The sequence below is a fragment of the Chionomys nivalis genome, chromosome 26 (assembly GCF_950005125.1).
Source record: "Chionomys nivalis chromosome 26, mChiNiv1.1, whole genome shotgun sequence".
Lineage (NCBI taxonomy): Eukaryota > Metazoa > Chordata > Mammalia > Rodentia > Cricetidae > Chionomys > Chionomys nivalis.
Window position 1 is genome coordinate 33,809,894 of NC_080111.1, and position 24,495 is coordinate 33,834,388.

General features: G+C 39.8%; 1 protein-coding gene and 1 pseudogene across 1 annotated transcript in view; both read left to right on the forward strand.

Moving 5' to 3' along the window:
* Positions 1 to 135: 135 nt before the first annotated feature.
* On the forward strand, positions 136 to 1,337 carry LOC130867081 (protein L-Myc-like; annotated as a pseudogene).
* A 13,020-nt stretch (positions 1,338 to 14,357) lies between these two features.
* LOC130866835 (zinc finger protein 120-like) overlaps positions 14,358 to 24,495 on the forward strand; it is a gene marked incomplete at its 5' end in the record, with an annotated part of 31,004 nt that continues 20,866 nt past the window's right edge. The window contains one exon of the mRNA XM_057758456.1: positions 14,358 to 14,964. Coding sequence (XP_057614439.1) covers positions 14,358 to 14,964 — 607 coding nt within the window. The remainder of the gene's footprint in view (positions 14,965 to 24,495) is intronic.

Sequence of the window (24,495 nt, forward strand, 5' to 3'; positions counted from 1 at the left end):
TAAAATAAATTTATTGGCAGATGGCGCTCCAGCGTCGATCCCGGGAGCATCCTGGCTGCCCTGTGCGAGCAAGGTGGGGGGAGCACGCGCAGGGGGCGCGCACGTGAGTGCGGGGCCGCGCGCTCAGTGGAGCACATGTTTGTGTGTGTGGGGGGCTGCTGGGCTTCCCCGAGCCAGCATGGAGCTGCTCTGCTCCAGGTGGCAGGCCACGGGAGCAAGGGAGCAGACATGGATTTCGACTGGTAGCAGCACTATTTCTACGACTATGACTGCGGGGAGGAGTTCTACCACTCCACGGTGCCCAGCGAGGACATCTGAAAGAAATTTGAGCTGGTGCCGTGGCCCCCATGTTGCCACCCTGAGGCTCGGGTCCTGGCGTTGGGGACCCAGCCTCTGGGATTAGTCCCGGGGAGCCTTGGCCTGGAGGGGGTGCTTGGGTTGAGGTGGAATCTCAGGGCCATTTGAAAGCTTGGGGCAGGAATTATGCTTCGATCATCCCCCGTGACTGCATGTGGAGCGGCTTCTCTGCCTGGAAAGCCCTGAACGACTGGAGAGAGTAGTGAGCAACCGACTCACCCCAGGCGTGCCCCGGCTGAACTTGCCCAAAGCTCCCACCACCCCGAACTGCACTCCCAGCCTGGAAGCCAGTAGTAACCCGGCGCCTGCCACCACGTGTCAGCTGGGCAAACCCAAGACTCAGGCCTGCTCCGGGTCGAAGAGCCCCAGCGACTCCGAGGGCGAAGAAATTGACATGTTAACGGTGGAGGAGAGGCGATCTCCGGACATCCGATAGCCAGTCAGCATTACGGTGAGAGCAGACCCCCTGGACCCCTGCATGAAACATTTCCACATCTCTATCCACCAACATCAGCATAACTATGCTGCCCGCTTTCCTCCAGAAAGTTGCTCTCAGGAGGGGGCTCCAGAGAGGGGTCCCCAGGAACCAGAGGCTCCAGAGATGGAAGCTCCCAAGGGCAAAGGGGAGGAAGAGGAGGAGGAAGAGATTGTGAGCCCCCCACCTGTAGAAAGCGAGACTCCCTAGTCCTGCCACCTAAAACCTGTCAGTTCTGACACTGAGGACGTGACCAAGAGGAAGAACCATAACTTCTTAGAACGAAAAAGGAGGAATGACCTCTGTTCACGGTTCCTGGCCCTGAGGAACCAGGTGCCCACCCTGGCCAGCTGCTCTAAGGCCCCCAAAGTCGTGATCCTAAGCAAGGCCTTAGAGTACTTGCAAGCTCTGGTGGGGGCTGAAAAGAAGATGACTACAGAAAAGGCAGCTCCGGTGTCGGCAACAGCAGCTGCAGAAAAGTATCGCGTACTTCAGTGACTACTAACCCACCAAAAAGCCTGACTTCACTGTCACACACATGCATTCACGCCCTGCGTTTGGAAGTAGGGGAACAGTGTGGGGGGCAGACAGATGGTAAATACTACCTGTGCCTCTCAAAGACCAGCTGCCACTTCCAGATCTGCCCATCAATATGGCTTGGCATTGCTTCCTGCCCTCAGAGAAAGCTTTGGAAGTAGCCGTTCTGCCTGCTGGGACAGGACTTTCAGGCACCAAGGGGCTGCTGGGACTCTGCTGGAAGGGTAAGTGGGAAGCAGGCTACTGAAGACTCATTTGAACAGCTTGTTTTCTATAAGCTACTGCTGGGTTACGTGCTTCGCGAGTTTTTTTTAATACTGTATTTTTGTATGCTTTTTGCAAAGTGGTGTTAACTGTTTTTGTACAAAAAGAAACACAAAAAAATAAAATACATTTATCTTCTGGGTGATTTAGAGGCAGTCCTCTCTCAGCTAATTCTACTCTGTGAGACTGAACTATTTCCAAGGCATCGGCAAATCCGTTATATCAGCAATTCAACTCTTCTACATGGCAGCTTAGAAGTGCAGCGCTACCCAACAGGTGAGCTGCCTTGAGACCGTCCACATAGTTAAGCACAAATGGAGATTGTATGTAAAGTTAAATGCAAAGTGCTCAATTTTGAAAAGATACTGGAGAAACTAGGCCTCTCGAATATGGCATATTGAAGTTGAGCAGAAAGATTTTTGTACACACAACACCCTGCTCCCAATTCTCTAAGCAGATTAAGCCCACAGCACTAGGTCTACGAATTAACAGGACCACATGGGAATTCATGAGGCAGAGAATATGGCGGCAGATTCCCACACAGATCCCGCAAGGATGCACCATGCTGTTTGCCGCACCTCTCCCTTTGCTCCTCCCCATCTGGAGACAGCATTCCCTTGCTCACCATGTTGTGGTTCCTCAGATCGCCAAAGCTCTCAGATCGTCCTCTCCCTGCAGCAGCAACTTCATCACAGCACAGGAAACAACTGGCACAAACTCCTCCACAAAGCCAAGTCTGAAGGCGGTGCCCGGAAGAGCCCTGCACTGTTTCTGACTGGCAGGTCACCTGGAGGACCTGATTGGCTGGTGCGGTCTGAGTGGCAAGAACACTCTCCACAGGGCTATAGTGTGCTTAAAGACACAGTACAGTAGTTCCTGGCCATTCCTTCCACCTGAGTCAAAGATCTTTTCTAGATTGGCCAAGCTTTCCATTTCAATAGCACTTGCCCCTTGCTCCAAAAGGAGACACTTTCACAATCTTGCACTCCATAGGAACTTTTCCTTTTTCCTCCGGACACAATGTGGCTAGGTAGCTTGTACTGTGTGAAAGATCCTACACACCTCCTCCTCAGAACCCGCAGCTAGCAGGCTCCCCGGAAGAACGTCCTGTTTGCTTGAAAGATTATCAGGATCAGCAGCTAGCCTGCTCTCGTGAGAGGAAAACAGGATATCTATAAGATAGGACATCTACAAAGCAGGATGACTTCAAAGTAGGATACCTATAAGATAAGAGCAGGATGTCTGCTGCCAGACATCCATGCTGGGAGAGGAAAACCATTCATGCCCCCCACCTCATTCTGATAACCACGCTTCTGCTTCTGTAAATTGCTTTTTGCTGCCCTCTTTCCTATAAAAAGTCCTCCTCCCAGTCTGCAGGCGAGCAAGTCCTCCGAAAGACTTTGCCGCCCGCAGGTACCTGTGTCTACATAATAAACCTCTTGCAGTTTGCATCCGACTCGTGGTCTCGGCCTGGTCTGTGGGTCCGGGGTCTCCACCTGAGGGAAGGTCCCTACCGGGGGTCTTTCACTGTGCACTGTGCTGTGCTAGGTGTGCGCAGTGATTTCTTGTCCTACAGGGGGACGGGTGCACAGAATATTAACAGCTAAAGATAACTTTAAGGTCACAAAAGATGATTGTTCTCAGGCTTCCTGCTGAGGTCACATGAATATAAGGTACTTTTTACATGGTTTTCACAGGGATTTCACACAACAGGAAAAAAGAAAAGAAGGAACCAGATCTTAAACAAGATGATTAGTCTTTCCCCAACTGATGGCTGGATGATGGCTCCATTGCTTTATGGATTCTATTCCTGAAATTCAAAGCAAATTCCAGGCAAATGAATAATAATAAAAAAGTGTAGTGTTCATAAAAATTTGAATACATAGATAATAATGGAGCTAGGAAGAATGTCTCTTGAGAACTATTGTTAGCCAGCACATCTCTTTCCTGGGTCAGGTAAATAAAATATACAACTGCAGTATTCAAGATTCTCTACATGAGCAGAACAGGTAGAATGAATCTCACCATGATTGTAAGAAGTGGGCTTATTAGAATGTCTCACAAGCTGTGGTCCAGGTAACTTAAAAGTAGCTGCCTACCATGGTAATTGGAAAAATCCAGGACATCACTTCTCAATGTTTTGTCTAAGATCAAGTGTAGAATTCAGTAATTATTCAGTCCACGAGACTGGGTATTGTGTGTGTTTTGTTTTCTGCTATGAATTTGAGTAGTGTGCTTTCAAGGTCTGGGAAGAAGACTTTGGTATATTGATGGAGATTACATTAAATATATTAATTGATTTTGGTAGTGTTGCCATTTTTATTAGGTTGATTCTACCTATGCAAGAGCATCTTTCCATTTTCTTGTATTTTCTTCAATTTCTTTCTTTAAAGACTTAGAGTTTTGAAATAACAGGTCTTTCACTTCTTTGGTTATTGTTACCTGAAGATATTTTAAATTATTTGTGGCTATTATAAATGGTAATACTCCTCTGATTTCTTTCTTAGCTTCTTTTTTATTTGTATATAGGAGGGCTACTGATTTTTTTGAGCTGATCTTGTTTCCTGACAAATTACTGAAGGTATTTATGGGCGGCAGAGGTTCTCTGATAGAGTTTATGGGCTCACTTATTTATACTATCATATCATCTGTGAGTAGCAAAAGCTTAACTTCTTCCTTTCCAGTTTGGATCCCCATGATCTTCTTTTGTTTTCTTTTTTCTCTAGCTAGAATTTCAAGAACTATGTTTACTAGATATGGTGAGAGAGGACAGCCTTGAATTGTTCCTAATTTTAGTGGGATCATTTTGAGTTTCTCTCCATTTAATTTGCTCTATTTTTTCTATATATTTCTTTTATTATGTTAAGATATCTTCCTTGTATCCCTGATGTCTCCAAGACCTTTATCGTGAAGGGGTGTTGGATTTTGTCAAATGCTTTTTCAGCATCTAATGAGAGGATTATGTTTTTTCTTTCAATTTATTTATATGGTGGATTACATTGACAGACCATATACTTCATATGTTAAGCCATTCTGCATCCCTGGGATGAAGCTAATTTCATCATAGTGAATAATTTTTTTGGTGTGTTCTTTGATTCAGTTTGTCAGTATTTTATTGAGTATTTTTGCATTAGTGATCATGAGGTTGATTGACATATAATTCTCCTTTTTGATTCTTTGTGTGGAATTAGTATCAGGATAACTGTACCATCATAAAATGGAAATGTTTGTATGGAAACGTTCCTTCCTTTTTTATTTTGTGTAGCTATTTGAGGAGTATAGTTGTTACCTCTTCTTTGAAGTTCTAGTAGAATTCTTCACTGAAACCATCCAGTCCTTGGCTTTTTTTTAGGTAAAGGGAGGCTTTTGATGTCTGTTTCTATTTACTTGAAGGTTATAGGTCTGTTTGAATTGTTCACCAGGTCTTGATTTATTTTTTTTTTTTTTTTTTTTGGATTTTTGAGACAGGGTTTCGTTGTAGCTTTTGGTTCCTGTCCTGGTACTATCTCTTGTAGACCAGGTTGGCCTCAAACTCACAGAGATCCGCCTATCTGCCTCCCGAATGCTGGGATTAAAGGCGTGCGCCACCACCGCCTGGCTTTTGATTTAATTTTGGTATGTGGTACCTATTCAGAAAATTATCCATTTACCTTACATTTACCAGTTTTGTGGAATACAGGATTTGAGATATGATGAAATGATCCTCTGGATTTTCTCAGTGTCTGTTGCTATGCCCATCTTTTCATTTATGATTTTGTTAATTTGGATGTTCTCTCTCTGCTTTTTGGTTAAGTTGGATAATGTCCTTAAATGTCTCTGCTTTTACATTGTGATTATGGTTAGAAGTGGATTTGTTAACTGAGCATGCTTCAGGAGAGGGAGAACATTGCATGAGCATGTTCAGACTCCCTATGTAAAATCCCCATGCTTCATTTGTTGAGGAAAAACACTGTTTTGAAAACAACTCCCAAGCTCTTTGTGCCTCCTGCAGGCAAGAATTTTTTTTCTCATTTCTTCTGTCTTGGCTATTGATATGGCTATTTTTGGTAGTCAAAATTGACTACCCCTGGGATCATCTTATATGTAAAGAATTAATTATACCTGAGAGATTTTACTTCAAGGTTTTGAAATGGGAAAGTCCTCCATTAATCTGTATAATTTGAAATGATCAGACCCACCCTAAGCTGCTTTGTGTCTGTGCACACTTAACCAGTGAGCCATCTCTCCTGCCTGTGTCTGTGCACATTTTTAACACCATCACTCATGAGCAGAGGTAGTGGGATTTTCTGGTTTGAGATCAGTCTGGCCTACAGAATGAGTTCTCCAAATACACAGAAAAATCCTGTCTTGAAATCACAAAAAGAAAAAAAAAACTAAATCAAACAAAGACTATGACCCAATTTTGATCAGCATCTCCCGTTCTGGTAGCAGCAGTCACATATAAAGTATTTTGAAGAAGAAAAGTCCTTTTTTGGGCTGGAGAGATGGCTCAGTGGTTAAGAGCATTGCCAGCTCTTCCAAAGGTCCTGAGTTCAATTCCCGACAACCACATGGTGGCTCACAACCATCTGTAATAATGTCTGTTGCCCTCTTCTGGCCTGCAGACATACAGACAGAATATTGTATAATAAATAAATAAATAAATAAATAAATAAATAAATAAATAAGAAAAGTCCTTTTTTGCCTTTGTGCTCTAGCTCTGGTTACCAAACTCATTCCTTTACTAGCATTAGTACCTACTTCATTGTAATTTTGGTGAATACTTAAAACCAGCTGAGTCACAGAGCCTTGTGGGTAGAACAATAACTGGCTTCTTCACCTGATCTTAGGCAAAAGGCTGAGAAGCAAGCTATTGGATTCTTCAATTCCATTGGTAAGCACCTGTTCTTAAGTTACCTGAACAACAACTTGTCAGACATTCTAATAAGCTCACTTTTTACATAATGGTGAGATTTATTCTACCTGTCCCGTTGATGTAGAGAATCTTAAATACTGCAGTTGTATATTTTATTCACCTGACCATGGAAAGAGATGTACTAACTAATAATTGTGCTTATGAAGACATTCTTTCTAGCTCCATTATTCTCTATGTATTCAAATTTCCATGAACACTACTCTTTTTATTATTATTCATTTGCCTGGAGTTTGCTTTGAATTAAGGAATAAAACACATAAAGTAATGGAGTCATCATCCAGCTTTCTGATGGGGGAAAGACCAATCATCTTTTTTTTTCTTCTTTTTGGTTTTTCGAGACAGGGTTTCTCTGTGGCTTTGGAGCCTGTCCTGGAACTAGCTCTGTAGACCAGGCTGGTCTCGAACTCACAGAGATCCGCCTGCCTCTGCCTCCCGAGTGCTGGGATTAAAGGCGTGCGCCACCACCACCCGGCTAAAGACCAGTCATCTTGATTGAGATGTGGTTCCTGCTTTTCTCTTTCCTGATGTATAAAATCCCTGTGAAGACCATGTAAAAAGTACCTTCAGTACATCTGATCTCAGAATGAAGCCACAGAACAAATATTTACTTTTGTAACTTTAAAACTCTCTTTAGTTCTTAGTATTCCAGGCATTTTTCTCTCTGTGGGATAGGAAATTACTCCACCCACCTAGCACAGTGCACCTTACAAGTCACATAGTGTGCTGGAAGAAAAAGGGAAAGTTCCTAGGAGTGCATGGAAATGACATTGATTGCTTTTGTAGCCAGGGGCAAGTGCTATTAAAATGCATATATTCTCAGACCTGAAGAAGTTCTCTGTTGGTGTGAATGGATTAGACAGGAAACAGTATTCTGTCTCTTTAAGCACACTATAGCCCTATGTGAGGTGCTCATGCCACTCAAAACTCATTAACCAATCATACACTCCAGGTGAGCTGCCAGTCAGAAGCAGTGCAGGTCTCTTCCGGGCATCCGCCTTCAGTTTCTGCTTTGAAGAGGAGCTGGCGCCAGTGGATTCTTGTTCTAGGGTGCAGTTGCTGTTGCAGAGAGATGATGAGCTGAGAACTTTGGCAAAATGGAGAAGCACAACATGGTGAGTGAGGAAATGCTGTCTCCTGATGGGGAGGAGCAGAGGGCGAGGTGTGGAAGACACTATGGTGTTACCTCCATGGGTCTGGGTGGGAACCTGCTGTCATATTCCCTGTATTGTGAAGTCCCTCATGGTCCCTGCTAACTCATGGGCCTAGGGGCAGGCGTCTGAATAACTTTGCTCTGTGGCTTCATCTCCTTAGAGTATTGGGAGCAGGAAGCTCCCAAACTCCTTCCTAGTCAACTTCAACAGGGTTCATGGATTCATGGACACAAGTTGGCAAACTCAGAGAAGCCTCGTTTCACCAGTATCTTCTCGATATCGAGCACTTTGCATATAAGCTTTAAATATAATCTGAATCTATATTAAATTTGTGGAGGTTATCAAAGCATCTCATGTGTTGTGTAGCTTTCCATTACTCTACCATAATGTTGAAGAGTAGAATTGGTGATACAATAGATTGACCGATGCTTAAAAAATAATTAAGTCCCACAAAGTAGAATTTAGCAGAGGGAGAACTGCATCTAAAACACCCAAAATGTAAGTATATGCTAATTAGGGCTGGAAGAAATTAGAATGCCCGGGTTTGCATTGTTCACTTGAATTGTCCAGATATTTGACTCCAAACCATTTCAAAGAAGCCATCACTGATTTAAATGTGGTGGTTGTGCACACCTTTAATTCAGCACTCTTGAGGCAGAGGAAGATGGATTTCTTTGAGTTCAAGGGCAGCCTGATGTACAAGAGTTCTAGGACAGGCTCCTCAGGTACTGAGAAACCCTTTCTTGAAAAGTGCAGGGATTAAAGGCGAGCCCCACCACCGCCCAACAAAGATGCTATTTTTCTTCAGAAGCTTACTAGGCATGGCACGTATCTTCTGCAACACCTCTCCACTCTATCTTTTTTATCTTTTACTTGTCCAGTCCAGTCTTTCTATCCCCTTGTGATCTTCACCTTAGAACCCTGTCAGTGTAGAATGACCTGCTGTAACAGGTCACGGGCATACTTGAGAAAATAGTCTGAGAATATTTTTGCCTAAATATTTAGACTGACAAGTTGCTTGTTTCCATTTCAGTTGTTCAGAGTATAATCTGGACCATTATCCTAAGGGATACTTATGGATAACAGCATATACTGTATGGAAAATCTATCTAACCTAGCTCCCCTTGAGCATTGGCAGAGATCAATGCATAATATCATTAAAGAGGCTATTCTTTGTTAATATTCTAAGTGTATGATATGATTTCTCATTGGAAAGGCATATTAATTCTAGAAGAGCTGCATTTCCATCCAGATAGAAATATTGTTTCTGAGACAACTTCTGTTATGTTGACTCAGGTGGCCTTGGTCCCTGTCTGTTGCTTTCCTGGACAGTGACCTTGAGTGTCCTCTATATTAAACCATCAAAGTTCCTTTTTTTTTTTGTTTTTTGGTTTTTTGTGACAGGGTTTCTCTGTGGCTTTGGAGCCTGTCCTGTAACTCACTCAGGTAGACTAGGCTGGCCTCAAACTCACAGAGATCCACCTGCCTCTGTCTCCGGAGTGCTGGGATTAAAGGCATGCATCACCACCGCCTGGCTCACCATCAAATTTCTTAAATGACTGTACCAATTCAAAGTTTTAAAATTATGTATATGTCAGACAGTGGTGGTGCATGCCTTTAATCCAAGCACTTGGGAGGCAGAGTTAGGCAGATCTCTGTGAGATACAAGCCAGCATAGTCTACAAGAGCTAGTTCCCGGATAGGCACCAAAGCTACAGCGTTACCTGTAGAAGGGAGGTGAGCAGGCCTGCTTTTCATCCCTGTCTCAAACCAAACCAATAAGTTAAAATAAAATAAAATAAAATAATGAATTTGATTCATGTAGTTGACTACCCAACGCAGTCGCAAGAAAAGGATTTGCATATGGAGCATTTCTTCTGTCCTCAGACCACAATTGGAAGAATAGATTATTGTGTTCACTGCAGGGGGCACAGCATAGGCAATGAAGGGTTGGAGCCATCACTATGGAAAAGGGCCTGACTGAGGTAGTAGTAGTGGTTTGTAATTGCCCAGCATGTGTAAATTAATGTCATGTGAATGAACACAGACCAGATTGTGTGGGTGTCCAGATTAGGAAGGTTATCTTGAGTGAAGAAACATTGAATTTGCAATTAGGCAACTATCCTCTGCAGATATGATCGATCTTTTTTTTAATTGAAATTTACTGAGCTCTACAATTTTCTTTGCTTCACTCCCTGCCTCTCGACTCCCCACTTCAACCCTCTCCCAAGGTCCCCTGCACCCAATTTACTCTGGTGTCTTGTGTTTTTATACTTTATACTTCCCATATAGATTAGAGGTATGTCAGTCTCTTTTAGCATCCTCATTTTTGTCTAAGATCTGGGATTGTGGTTTGTAGGCTGTTTTTCTTTGTTTTATGCTTAAAAACTGCCTAGGAGTGAGTACATGTGACAATTATCTTTCTGTGTCTGGGTTAACTCACTCAAAATAATGTTTTCTTTATCCATCCATTTTCCTGTAAAATTTAAGATGTCATTTTTTTTTCTGCCGTGTAGCACTCCATTGTGTAAATGTACCACATTTTTTATCCATTCTTCTATGGAGGGGCATTTAGGTTGTTTTCAGGTTCTGACTATGACAAACAAAGCTGCTATAAAAGTAGTTGAGCACATGCCCTTGTGGTATGATTGACCATCCTCTGGTTACTTATCCCAAAGTGGTATTACTGGTTCTTGAGAAAAGTTGTTTCCTAATTTTCAGAAAAATTGCCACACTGACATCCAAAGAGACTGTACCAGTTTGCATTACCACCAGTTGAAGTTACTTTCCTGTCATGACTTGGCCAAGTAATTATACAAGACATAAACTAGTTAAGATAGGATAATTAATGAATATATTGTTCTTATTGTATATAATTGTGTATTGGGCTTATTACTCTCTTATTTAAACAAAAGAGGGGGTGCTGTAGGAAGGCTTAACAGCCAGTAGTTGCCCAACCACTGGGGCATGGCCTCTTGTACTAAAAATGCCAGTATAGAGCATGAGTCCAGCCTCTTTTCCAGCTGCATGATTTGGTTTCTGATCTCAGTTCAAGCATAGGATTCTGATTTGTGAGTCTATCCCTAATAAATAAACATCTATTTCTCAGTTCTGAGCTAGTGTTGCATTTCTTTTAAGAGTCCTTCTTTAAGGATAATTAAATGTGAATCTTTGAAGTGATGAAATGATTTCTTTCAGTTTTTGACCATGGACCTATAGTGACTGGGTTCAGAATGTACTTGACGGAATGAACAACCTCCCAGAAAAAATAATGTGTTTGAAGAACTTTCTCTCCTTATTGGTTTTATTTCAATTTTCTGTGGATCTTTAGTAGGAGAAGCCTTTCTAGATGAAATTCCTCATTGTATGCTATGAGTTTCAATACCCTAAAGTAATTTCCTGACATTTATATCTACTGTGTTGTGCTTGACATTAATCAGTCAACTTCCTACTTATACTGAAATGTTTTTACCATCATTATAGGCTCAATCTCTAAATCACATAAGATAGAGCAGAAACAGTTGTTATTCAGTGCTCAAGAGTTTGGTAACCTCCTGTTTTAATTGTTTTGTTTGCTTATCTGAGTAATTGTGTGGCTCTAAATTCCTGAAACTAAAGGGAGGAATCATTCCTGGCTCTATTTGTTTCTATGTTATTGGATGATGGCCCTGGAATGCAGGTATTTTTTATGTCAAGTATATTCTACTGTGCTGAGCTTCATGGTTATCTTGAAATTTAAAATCTGACAGAGAGTATCACTCTGATTCCTAGGATGCCATCTTGTGGGTTGATAGAATTAATACTGCCTGAGTATTTTGAGTCATTAAATTGCAGTTGTATGAACATCTTCTTGCTTGTTATGCCTGCTTTGATTTTTTTAAATCAATATGACTGTTTTATATGCCTGTATGGATATGTACCATGAGAGTGATCAAAGGATATCAGAAATCCTGACCCTGGAAAAATGGATAATTGTAATCCCCATGTAAGTACAGGCAAATTTGTCGAACTCCATTCAAGATCAGCAAGAGTGCTGAATTAATCTGTTCTCTCTTCAGGTCTGTGTTGATTATTTATAACCAACATTTATATTTCTACTGTTTTCATCTGTCCACTTGTAACTGTTTTATACAGGAAGTTCTTTTTCTTCAAAAAGTTATTGGTATTGCAGTTTATATTAGGGTACTTTAGGGTCTGGAAGATGACTACATAACTGGAGTGAAAATAACTCTTTGTAGAAATTTCAATAAAAGCCTGTTAGTTTTTCTATCCCATTGTTTATTTTATTGAGGTTTGCCATGGAGACAGAGTCTTAATGTATACTGCCACCTCTCTTGGACCTTATTGCATTGACTTGACTGGCATTCAACTCAGTGACAAATATACCAACCTCTGTTTTCTGAGCGTTGTGGTTAAAGGCACAATATACAATTACACACATTTGTCTATCTTTTTTCCTTTCTGTAATGAGTAATTTTTCATACAGATTTCTCATGCATGCAATTTACTGTTGATCTTTTTTTCTTGCCCCACCCTGTTAATAGACATTGTTCTTAAAAGGTGAAATCCCATTCACGGTGCATAGAAATGACAGAATGGTCTCTCCTTTTCAATTTTCTTTTAAGTAACTGACTATATCATGGAATAAGAGTGGGGAACACCAGAATCATACAAGTATACTTTCAAAGAAGTATGCATTTCCAATGATGTCACTGTCATGCTTACATTGTACACATATATGGTATATTTTTGAAGGCAGTGACCTATGATGATCTACATATCAACTTCACTCAGGAAGAGTGGGATTTGCTGAATCCTTCCCAGAAGAATCTCTACAAAGTTGTGATGCTGGAGACCTTCAGGAACCTCACTACTGTAGGTAAAAATGAATTTCCTTCATGTTTCAAAATATGGAGAACAACTTTTCCTTGGCTTATAATGTTGTTCTGTAATTTGATTTAGAAAGAAGAAAATGAGATGAATAACACAATCGTAGTTCTTAGGTGTCATTAAGATAATGATCTAACTGTTGTACCATATTAAATAATATAACATACATATTCTGGTACTGTATTTCAGGGTACATTTTGGAGGAATGTAATACTGAAGAACATAGTCAATGTTCTAGAAGACCTGCAAGGTAATTTGCTTGTGCAAGTTTATAACAATGTGCCTCTGATGAGTTTGTAATATGTCCTGGAACAATTAATCAAAAGCAGCAGTGTAAATAAGCACAGTTTTAAATGCATTGATGGTTATTAAATTCTCACAAATCCATACTCCCAATTTCTCATATGTGAATTGCATTTGCAAGGCATTCATTTAAGAAAAAGTCAAGGAAGCAATGACTAAACAGATATCACCATTCAAGTCATAGCAACATGAGAGCTATGTAGTAGATCTGCCAGTTCATTTGTTTCTTTCTACTTATGAGAAAAAATGTATACACATTTTAGTGATGAGTATAGCTGCAAACTTTCTACTAAATCAATAGCCTATGGTAAGACTTGGATTACTCATATATTTTTTGTGACTTGTTAAGTTTAGTGAAAGTAGCAGTTAGAGTCAAGGGTCAAGGGGCTGTTGTTGTGAGAAACCTTAATATCTATACCACAAGTCTATGAGGAACAGCAAGTCAAACCATGAGGATTCAATGTGGAAATCTTTATTCACTATTCTTCCTTCACTATGTATATCATATGTTACTCTACACAAGTATATGAGAATATGCATATGGAAAGATGTAGCATACATCTCATTAAGAACAATTAGAAGATAAACTGTACTTCCCATGGAGAGTATACTTGTTCAATTAAATCGAAGTATACAAGTAATTGGTTTTGTACCATCATTGTTAATACATAAACAACCTCACATTACAAAAAAGCCTTATGAGTTCTAGGTCTATAAATACTTCTTGGTGTCTTAGTTCACTTAGCCAATGTATAATGATTCATAGTATTGTAAAATTTATGAATGCAGTAAAGTTGGTAAGTCACTCAGTGTATGTAGTTCTTTTCAAAAATGTGAAAAATATCATAGAAAAATATAGGGATAGGTATAAATGAAATAGTAAACTATGACACAAAGCAATTTATCATCACAAATATTTTTCCAGATGCAAAATGACCCCTAATGAAAGAAAAAAACATGATTTTAAACAAAGTTATAAGACCTTAATATTTGATTCATTTTTACAATTGGAACAAACTATGAAATTAATTCATACAGATATGAGGTTCAACAGTGTATTGAATGTGGTAAAGCTTTTACATGTGTCAATTATCCTTGCAGGATTGAAAGAAATCAAACTGGAGAGAAGTTTTCAGTATATTCTCAATGTGATAAAGCCTTGTCTTATGACACTCACCTTCTAAGAAATGAAAAAACACATACTGGAGAAAAATGCTGTGAAATGAAGCAATGTGGTAAAGCCTTTGCTTATCACAGTCATCTTCAAATGCATGAAAGAACACACACTGGAGAGAAACCCTATGAATATAATCTAGGTGTTAAAGACTTTGTTCTTTATGAAAATCATCAAAGTCATAAAAGAACACATAATGAAGAAAAATCATATGAATTTAATCTGCTTGGTAAGGCCTTTGCTAATCACAGCCATCTTCAAAAGAGTAAAAGAACACATACTAGAGAGAAACCCTATGAATGTAATCAGTGTGGTAAGGCCTTTGCACATCACTGTGAACTTCAATTGCATAAAAGAACACATTCTGGAGAGAAACCTTATGAATGCAATCAGTGTGGTAAGGCCTTTGCTCAACGTGGTAATCTTCAAACACATAAAAGAACACATACTGGAGAGAAACCCTATGAATGTAATCAGTGTGGTAAGGCCTTTGCTTACAACTGTGCTCTTCAAAATCATAAAAGAACACATACTGGAGAGAAACCCTATGAATGTCATCAATGTGGTAAATATTTTGCACGTCAGGATCATCTTCAATTGCATAAAAGAACACATACTGGAGAGAAACCTTATGAATGTAATCAGTGTGGTAAGGCCTTTTCTCAACACAGTAGTCTTCAAACCCATAAAAGAACACATACTGGAGAGAAACCTTATGAATGTAATCAGTGTGGTAAGGCCTTTTCTCAATGCAGTAATCTTCAAATGCATAAAAGAACACATACTGAAAAGAAACCCTATGAATGTAATCAGTGTGGTAAGACCTTTGATCAACACAGTCACCTTCAAACACATAAAACAGAACATACTGGAGAAAAACCCTATGAATGTGATGAATGTGATAAGGTCTTTGCTCAGAACTGTGCTCTTCAATTGCATAAAAGAACACATACTGGAGAGAAACCCTATGAATAACATCAATGTGGTAAAGACTTTGCATGTCACAATCATCTTCAATTGCATAAAAGAACACATGCTAGAGAGATACATGTGAATGGAATCTGACGTGAATCCTTTTTCCCAATCATCTCCAAATATGTGCAATAAGACATCCTATGGAGAAACTGAGTTTAATGTGTGTGTTCTTTAAAACCATGAGAAAAAACATACTGTAGTGATACTCTATGAAAATCAGTCTCAGAATGTTTTGTGCTTCACATAGGTGTAAGAATTTTTGTGTGTAATCAATCTGATTAAGTTTGTGCATATTACCATAATCATTGGACCTGAGGAAAAAACAGAGGGCTTATTGTAAGTTATTCTTTAACCAAAAGCAGTTATTGTATAGAAAAGAATTTTATAGTGTCAACAATTTGTTCAAGCATCATGATACATCTTTTTATTTTAGTTTGAAGTGGCAAACTAATGAACAAACATTTTATGAGGCATTATTGGTTGGAGAAAGGGTATTCAAAGAAACATACATTGGTCCTGAAACCAGAGCCAAAAGAAAGCACCTTGTCTCTGAATCTAGAAGTAGTTAAAGAAACAACATCTCTCTGAAAACAGCTAAAACATTAAAAGGGGCCAGTAAAGAAACACAATTTGGCTCTGAAACCAGATCCATAAAAACAAACTCTATCCTTGTCCAATTGAGCACAAAAGCAACGAATCCCTTGGCAGAAAATCAAGCCCATCTCTGAGCTTTTTCAGGATCAGGGATTGAAATTCAGCAAATTCCCACCATCAAAATCTCCTTTGCTCTCTGTTATTAAGAAGTCTTATTTAAGCCATATGCTCATTCAGTATACAGCTGCCCCTTTCCACACTTTGCAGAGGTATTCAAGGTTCAACGGATGGGATGGGCCTACTTTCAGGAAACTCACAGGCTAGCTGGCTAGGGAAGCTGAGGCCACTGGGGGGTGTCCTGGGATTTTGTTCTGGTATGGAGGACATAGAGAGTGGGGTGTCCTGCTGCATGGGTAATCACTCACCTCTTGGTCCCCTCTGAGTAGTAGCAGGCTGTGTTTCAGAGTTCCATTGAGGTTGTGGCAGGGGGTTTGTAGGGATGTAATAGGAGATTTGGGGCAGAATGGGACCTGTAGAATTCAGGGTCCAATGGATCATGAGTATATTTCTTAAACTTTAGTTTTTAAGTTTCTTCACTTATAGTTTCTTTGCTTTTCAGTTTCTCGAGACAGGGGTTTCTGTATCTTTGAAGTCCTTTTGTTTTATGTTTTTGTCTGTTTTGTTTTTCTTACTTATTTATGTTTAAGCAATGTCTCCTGTAACTTAGGCTGGCCACACACAATACCATTGAGAATTCCATTGCACACCCTATCCTGCTTCTGCTTCCAAGTGCTGAAAAGTCCTCCATCTGCTTCATGGCTGGACCTTAACTGGTCAGTGAGAAAAAAATAAACCGGTAAAAAAATAAACCTCCTACTTTTCTGGGTTATAATGCAAACTTAAAAATAAAGATGGATTGTGTACAAATTGAGTTCAATGACGAACTTAAAGCATGCATAGCCCCAGCACAGAAAGGGATGGCCAAGAAGAAGCATGAAAACTTACTAAAGTAGTCTACTTTAGAAATAAATATTGAGGTGATACATTCTAGATGATTGATTGAAGGGTGATTCTATTTAGTAGTATTAACAAAATCCCAGAGTCAGATATTTGGGTAAAGCTGAGAGAACAGAGAAGCAACACAACAGCCACATTCACTTCTTGCCCCTCCAAATCCCTATGGATATGGGGAATAGAATTGAGATCATTCTTTTGGGCAGGAAGTGATTTTAGCCTCTCAGCAATCTCCCCAGCTCAAGGCTGAGGACCTTAAAACCAATTAGAGCTTGACAAATGAGACAGATTTCTGCTGGGCACATTGTTCCCCACCAATAATCCCAACACATTGAATATGGAGACAGGAGGATTTTTTGCCTTTCAGGTCAGGCTAGTCTACATAGCAAGAACTGTCTCAAAAGAAAACATTAAACAAACATTCGTGCTGATTTTGGTGGTTCATACTTTAGATTTCATTCAGTACATGGCAAGTTGATGCAGGAGTATCACCAATAGATTCAAACCAGGCTAAGGTATCTTGTGAGACCCTGGTCAACAAAATTTCCCCTCCCCAAACGTTTCAGACGGCTGTTCTTTTTAACATTTCTTAAACCTAACAAAGGTCTACCCATTTGTTTGGAAATGCTGAAACCAATACCCAAAATGAAAATGGAGAACTGATTAGCACTTACTGTAGATTCTAAATCATAATTCTCAAGGGGAGAAATACTAGCTAAGCACTCTTCACTCTTTTAAATAAGTGAGCCTGTTAAAATAATCTTAAAAATGTTTGTATTAAATATGCAATGATTTACTAGCTAGGGACTTGAGAAATTATGAGGAAAATCTATCTTGGAAAAAAACTTCAGATTGTTAATTCAACAGATCCAATACATAATGTCAGTGGGTTTTACCTTGCTGTGCTTTAACCTTTAAAGGTGATATATCCCTTTTAAGCATCCATTTACTTAATTTTAAATTTTAATAGACATGAATAAATGACAGCAAGATAAAATAGATTTCTACTAATAAGCACCTTCAACTTGATCAAAACAAATGATTAAATCTTCCATACATCTAATGGCTCATACTGTTTGATAAATTTTTCATCAGAAATAACACTCAATATTACAGTTTATTTTTCACATACTCTTTGGACTATTACTGCATGAAAGGTTATTTTCTTCATATGTATATAATGTGATACTCAAGTATTAGCTAAAAGTGTTTCAGGTGTGTAATTATGACATAAATAAAAAATTGGGAACTAGAAGTTTAAAAATTTAATTGACTAAAAAATAACAGTATATTAGTCAGGATTCTCTAGAGTAACAGAACTTAAGGACTAAATCTCTCTCTCCATCTATATATCTGTCTGTTGTCTGTCTGTCTATGTGTGTGTGTGTGTGTGTGTTTGTGTGTGTGTGTATGGGGATTTATTGGAATAACTTAAAGGCTGCACTCCAACAATTGCTGTCAGTGACTAGAAAGTGCAAGATCTCATAGTTACTCAGTCCCACCAGACTGGGTGTCTAAGCCGTTTAGTGTATGTGCTGGAATCCCAGAGAAATAGACTTCAATGACAATGAATACATGTGCTGACAAGGTGAGGGAAAGCAGAGAGAGCAATAACAGCCCACATTCCTTCGAGCAGAATATGAACTCAGACTAAACATGTACCTTCCAGCCTCAAGGTCTAGATTAGAGGCAGGAGTCATCCATCCTCAGTATCTGGGTCAAAGGCATGTCTTCCTGCCTTAATGTCCTGATCATATTTTTTTTTCTCCATTTTGGAGTTGTAGTTCATTCCAAGTGTAGCAAAGTTAACAACCAAAAACAGCTTTCATAATCAATCACTTGTCAACTTGGCATACAGTCATATCAACTTATTAATTTCCAAATTGAAATCAATAACCAGGTTGTAATTATGCCTAAGCATAACATAAGTATACCAAATACAATTGCAAATGCATTATCTATTTAGAATAGTGGCAATGTCCCTTGGAGCACGTTTTTCCTATTATTTCAAAATTATTTCTAATAACCACAGATATACTCATAATTCATATTGCAACATATGTTTAGAAAATGAAAAGAACATAGAAGTAACTGTACAAATGCATTATCAACAAAATACAACAGAAGCACTCATGCCAGTTAAAAGTCTCCTTTCTGCAATGGTCACGTGTCTTAGATGGTATGTATAACTGCCATCTCTATTACACATTCTGTATTTCTTTTACCCTCTTCAAGCACTTTACATGGTCTTGGGCCTTTTCCTAGAGAAGTGACCTATCCCATATTCCTGATGGATATGTGACCTTTGCCATACTTATTGTATTAGATTTTTGTCATTTCCCATTAATTTTAATCACAAGGTACAATGTCAGATTGAGACACCCCAAAGGATTTGTTGCATTCAAGACATAATCCTTCTTATTTTCATCATGCAGAGGCAATTCAATTCCCCCAAAGTAATCTGGATATATCACCCTGTCAAAGGTTGTTATTCCTTTCTTATTTTGTTGGTTTAAGAGTATTTGAAGCCAAAGTAACCAGAGGAAAGTCTGCATTGAAAGTTCAATACAACATTTGTTGTGTCTCCTGACAGGAGTTCCTTCATTTTGGTAACAACAGTTCTAGACCAGGCCAGCAGAACTTAGGGTGGCAGAAACTGGAAGCAGAAATTTTCCTAGATGGTTGCTGGTGGCAACAGTAAGCGGAAATATTCCATTTTCAGACCTTGATTCCTGGACTTATCGATCCTGCTTACAGGAAAAACCATACCATATATTGCATGCAGATTCAGTGCTTATAGTACTTTCTGGAGAAACTTGCCCCAGTCCTCACGATGCTGAGACCTTATTGGTACTGTAACTGTTTCTTCAAAAGAACAAAGTTCATTCAGTCTTTCTCTGAGGTGAATTTCTTCAGGATGATGGAGAATGCCAGGCCATTCTCTATTATACTTTCTTTCACCCTCTGCTAGCACATCACGTGGTCCTGGGGCTTTTCCTAAGAAGTGACCCATACCTTCCTTTTTCATCCTTCCTGGATAAGGTGTTATAGTTTCCCATTAACTTTAATCACAAGGCACAGTACCACAAAGAGATGTTCTAAAGGATCTCCTGCACTCCAGACATAATCCTTCTTACCTCCATTGTGCAGAGGTAATTCAATTTCCGCATGGTAATTTGGATATATTACCATGCCTAAGGTTGTTTTTCCCTTCTTTGTCTGTGGACTTAAGCGCATTTGAAGCACATATTATGAAAGGGAAGTCTGCTTTTAAAGTTCAATAGAATATTTGATGTGTCTCTTGACAGGAGCTCTTCCCCTTTGGTACCAAAACATCCAGGCCATCAGAACTTTGGTGGCAGATATAGGAAGCACACACTTTCATAGATGGACCGTAGTAGTAATAGTCAGTGGAAATATTTCCTTTTCAGCCCTAAATTCCTGGACCAATGGATCCTGGCTACAGGAGAAACCATACCATATATTGTGTATATTCAGAGCATATATGGTTTTCTGGAGAAACTTGTCCCAGCTCTCAAGACGCTGAAACCTAATTGGTGCTGTAACTCTTTTTTTCAAATGAATAAAGTTCTGTCAACCTTTCTATCAGTCCAGCTTCTTCAGGATGCTGGAGAACATGTTAATAGCAGAGGATTCCATGATTGTAGGACCACTCTCAGGGTTCTCTGGCTGGGAAGAGAGATCCCTGTTCAGAAGCAATACTGTAGGGAATACAATGTCCATGGATAAGACATTCTGTAAATACATTGATCAGGGTTTTATAGAAGCATTACTTGTAGGAAAGGCAAATCCATAACCAGAATAAGTATCTACTCCTATAAGGACAAAAACTTGTTGCTGAGGGACAATTGTCTTCTACCCTATAAAGTTTTGTTGCTTGTATTGCTTTAATAGAAGGCTGATTGGCCAGTAACTAGGCAGGAAGTTTATGTGGGGCAACCAGAACAGGGGAGTTCTGGAAGAGGAATGGCTGAATCTGCAATCTCACCTGAGTAAATTGAAGCAAGATGATAAAGCCTCACTGATTAAAGGTACCAAGCCACGTGGGTAACACAGCAATATTTATGGGTTAATGAATGATGTAAGAGTTAATAAGAAGCCTGAGCTAATAGGCCAACCAGTTTATAATTAATGTAAGCCTCTGTGTGCTTCATTGCGACTGAACAGCTATGGGGAGAGGTGGAAATAAGCCTTAAGTCAAAAACTTGTCCTTTCCATGGAGGAAGTTGTCCAGTGTAGTCAACCTCCCAGTAGGTTGATGGCTGGTTACTGCAGCAATGGTGTCATATCTGAGGCTCAATGTTGGTCTCTACTGTTTGGTCATCTGACAATCAGCAGCAGCTTTAGTCAGGTCAGCCATTGTGAATGCAAATCTATGCTGTTGAGCTCATGCCTATCCCCTGTCTTTGTGAACAATATATTGTCCCAGGTTTCAAGTGATTCATTTCTTGTATGTTATTCAGTTTTCTTCTTTCTTTCTCTGTCTCTTTCTCTCAGTATGCAGTGCTGTTAGGTGACTTTACCTTGAAGTTTTCTGGTTTTGTGTTCTCTATCTTTTGTTTCTGTGAGAATTAAGGTATTGGTCCAGTTATTATTTTAGATCAAACATTAAGGTTGACAATCAACTTTTCACAGTGTCATTTACTGGATTTTCAAATAAAACATTGTGGTGCAATATGAACATGCCAGAGACATTTCTTTCCACCATTTTTATAATGTATATATGTTCCAGCATGAGTGAGGTAAGAATGTCACTAAATGTCTTTGCTTTTACATTGGGATCATGTTTAGAAATGGATTCGCTGATGGAGCATGCTTAAAAAGAGGAAGAATATTATGTGAGCATGTCCAGACTCCCTATGTAAAATTTCCATCCTTCCTTTGTTTAGGAAAAAGACTTCTTTGAAAAAAAAAAAACTCCTATGCTTTCTATACCTAATGCAGGGATGAAAATTTTCTCATTTCTCTATCTTGGCTCTTGAGTTGGCTATTCTTGGTAGTCAAACACTGACTACTTCTGGGATTATCAACTACACAAATAATTGATTATACATGAGAGGGATTTTATTTAATTAAAGGTTTTGAATAGGTAAACCCTTCATTCATGTGGATCATCTGAGGTGGTAAGCTCCACATTTTTTTTTTTTTTTTTGGTGTTTTGCAACAGAGTTTCACTGTAGCTTTGGACCCTGTTTTGGAACTATTTCTTTCTTTCTTTCTTTCTTTCTTTCTTTCTTTCTTTCTTTCTTTTTTTTTTTGTTTTATCGAGACAGGGTTTCTCTGTGGTTTTGGAGCCTGTCCTGGAACTAGCTCTTGTAGACCAGGTTGGACTCGAACTCAAAGAGGTCCACCTGCCTCTGCATTCAGTTCCTGGGTTTAAAGGCATACACCATCACCACCCTGCAAGCTCCACTTTTAGCTGCTTGGTGGCAGTGCACACCTTTAATATTATCACTCAAGAGGCTGAGACAGTGGGATTTTTTGAGTTTCAGACCAGTCTGGCCTACAGAATGAGTTTCAGGTCTACAGAGATGAATCCTATCTAAACACCAATCTAAACAAAACAAACAAAACAAAAACAGAAATAACAAACAAACAAAAATCCAAACAAAGACTATAATCCACCTTTAACCTAGATCTCACCTTCTAGATGATTGCAACTGGAATAATAGAAAGGATATTGAAGAAAGAAGCTCTCTTTTTGCTCTGGTATCAAATTCTGGCTACTGAGTTCATTCCATTATTAGCATTAGAGTCGACTTCTTTGGAATTTTGATGTATATTGAAAACCAGGTGAAACATTGAACCTCATGGACTGAACAACTACTGGATTCTTCACTTGATCATAGACAAAAGGCTGTGCAGAAATCGACTGAATTCTTCCAAATTCCATTAGTAGACAGCTATTTTTAAGATGACCTGGACCACAGCTTTTGAGACTTTGTCATAAGCCCAATTTCTACTAAAATGGTGAGTTCATTTGTCCTGTCTTGTTCATGCTGTAACACAGCTGTATATTTTATTCACAGCAGTGCTCATAAAGACATGTTTCCTGGCTCCATTATTCTCTATGTATTTAAATTTCCATGAACCCTACTCTCTTTAATATTTTTCATTTGCCTGGAATTTGCTCTGAATTTCAGAAATAAAACTTGTAAAGCCATGGAGCCACCACCCAGCCTTCTGTTGGGGGAAAGGTCTTTTTTAGGATCTGGTTCCTGCTTTTTTCTCATGATTGTCTGAAATCCCTGTGAGAGTGAGGTAAACTGTACCTTTAGTTCATCTGACCTCAGCATAAAATCACACAACAAACATTTCCTTTTGTGATCTAAAAATTGTCTTTAGCTGTTAATATTCTGGGCTGCCTTCTACATGTGGGACAGGAAATCACTGCACCCACCTAGCACAGCTCACTGTACAAGCTAGCTAGCCACATTGTGTCCTGGAGGAAAAAGGCAAGATTCCTATGGAGTGCAGGATTGTGGCAGTGTCTGCTATTGGATGCTCAGGCAAGTGTTATTGAAATGCGTGTTTTTGCAGTTCTAGAAAAGACTTTTGATGGGAGCAGAAAGGAATGCCCAGGAACCATTGTGCTGTCTCTTTAAGCAAACTATAGCCCTTTGGGAAGGTTCATCCCACTCAGGCCTCACTAGCCAATCAGACCCTCCAGTTGACCTGCCAGTCAGAAGTGGTGCAGTGCACTTCCTGCGACCTGCCTCCATGTTAGGCTTTCCAGAGGGAGCTGGCACCAGTGGATTATGTGCTGTCTGCCTTTGCTGCTGCAGGGAGATGATGAACTGAGAGCTTTGGCGGGCTGGAGAACCACAACATGGTGAGCAAGGGAATGCTGTCTCCAGATGGGGAGGAGCAGAGGGTGAGGTGAGGTGCATTTTCCCCAGATCTGGGTGGGAACCTGCCACCAGTTTTCCTGTGTTGTGAAGTCCCATGTGGTCTTTGCTAATTCATGGACCTGTGGGAAGGCCTCTGAATAACTCTGCTCTGTGGGCTTAATTTGCTTAGAGAGTTGGGAGCAGGGAGCTGTGTTTACAAACGTCTTTCTAGTCAATTTCTGCAGGCACGATACATTAATGGAAAACCATTAGCAAACTTGGAGAGGCCTAGTTTCTGCAGTATCTTCCTGACATTCAGTAGTTTTCATTTAACCTTCGCATATAGTCATCATTAATTTTAAATTTGTGCAGGTCATCCACGGCTTCTCATGTGTTGGGTAGCACTCCACTGCCAATGCTTAATGCATAGGCTAACAAAGTAGAATTTAACTAAAATTCTACTGCATCTAAACATTCAAAACCTAAGTATTTTTTTATTTATTTATTTATTTATTTTTTATTTTTTATTCTTTTTTAATTAAAATTTCCACCTGCTCCCCGTTTCCCATTTCCCTCCCCTCCTCCCAAATATTGCCCCCTCCCCCCACACCCCTCCCCCTATCCCCACTCCTCTTCTCCTCCCCCCACACCATTCCCCCTCCCTCTCGATACTGAAGAGCAGTCCAAATTCTCTGCCCTGCGGGAAGACGAAGGTCTTCTATCTACGTCCAGGAAGGTGAGCTTCTAAACAGGCTAAGCTCCCACAAAGCCAGTTCATGTATTAGGATTGAAACCTAGTGCCATTGTCCTTGGCTTCTCATCAGTCTTCATTGACAGCCATGCTCAGAGAGTCCGGAATAAACCCATGCTTATTCAGTCCCAGACCAGCTGGCCTTGGTGGGCTCCTAATAAATCAGTTCCACTGTCACAGAGGGAGGGTGCATCCCTCGTGGTCCTGATTTTTTGCTCTTGTTCTCCCTCCTTCTGCTCCTCAT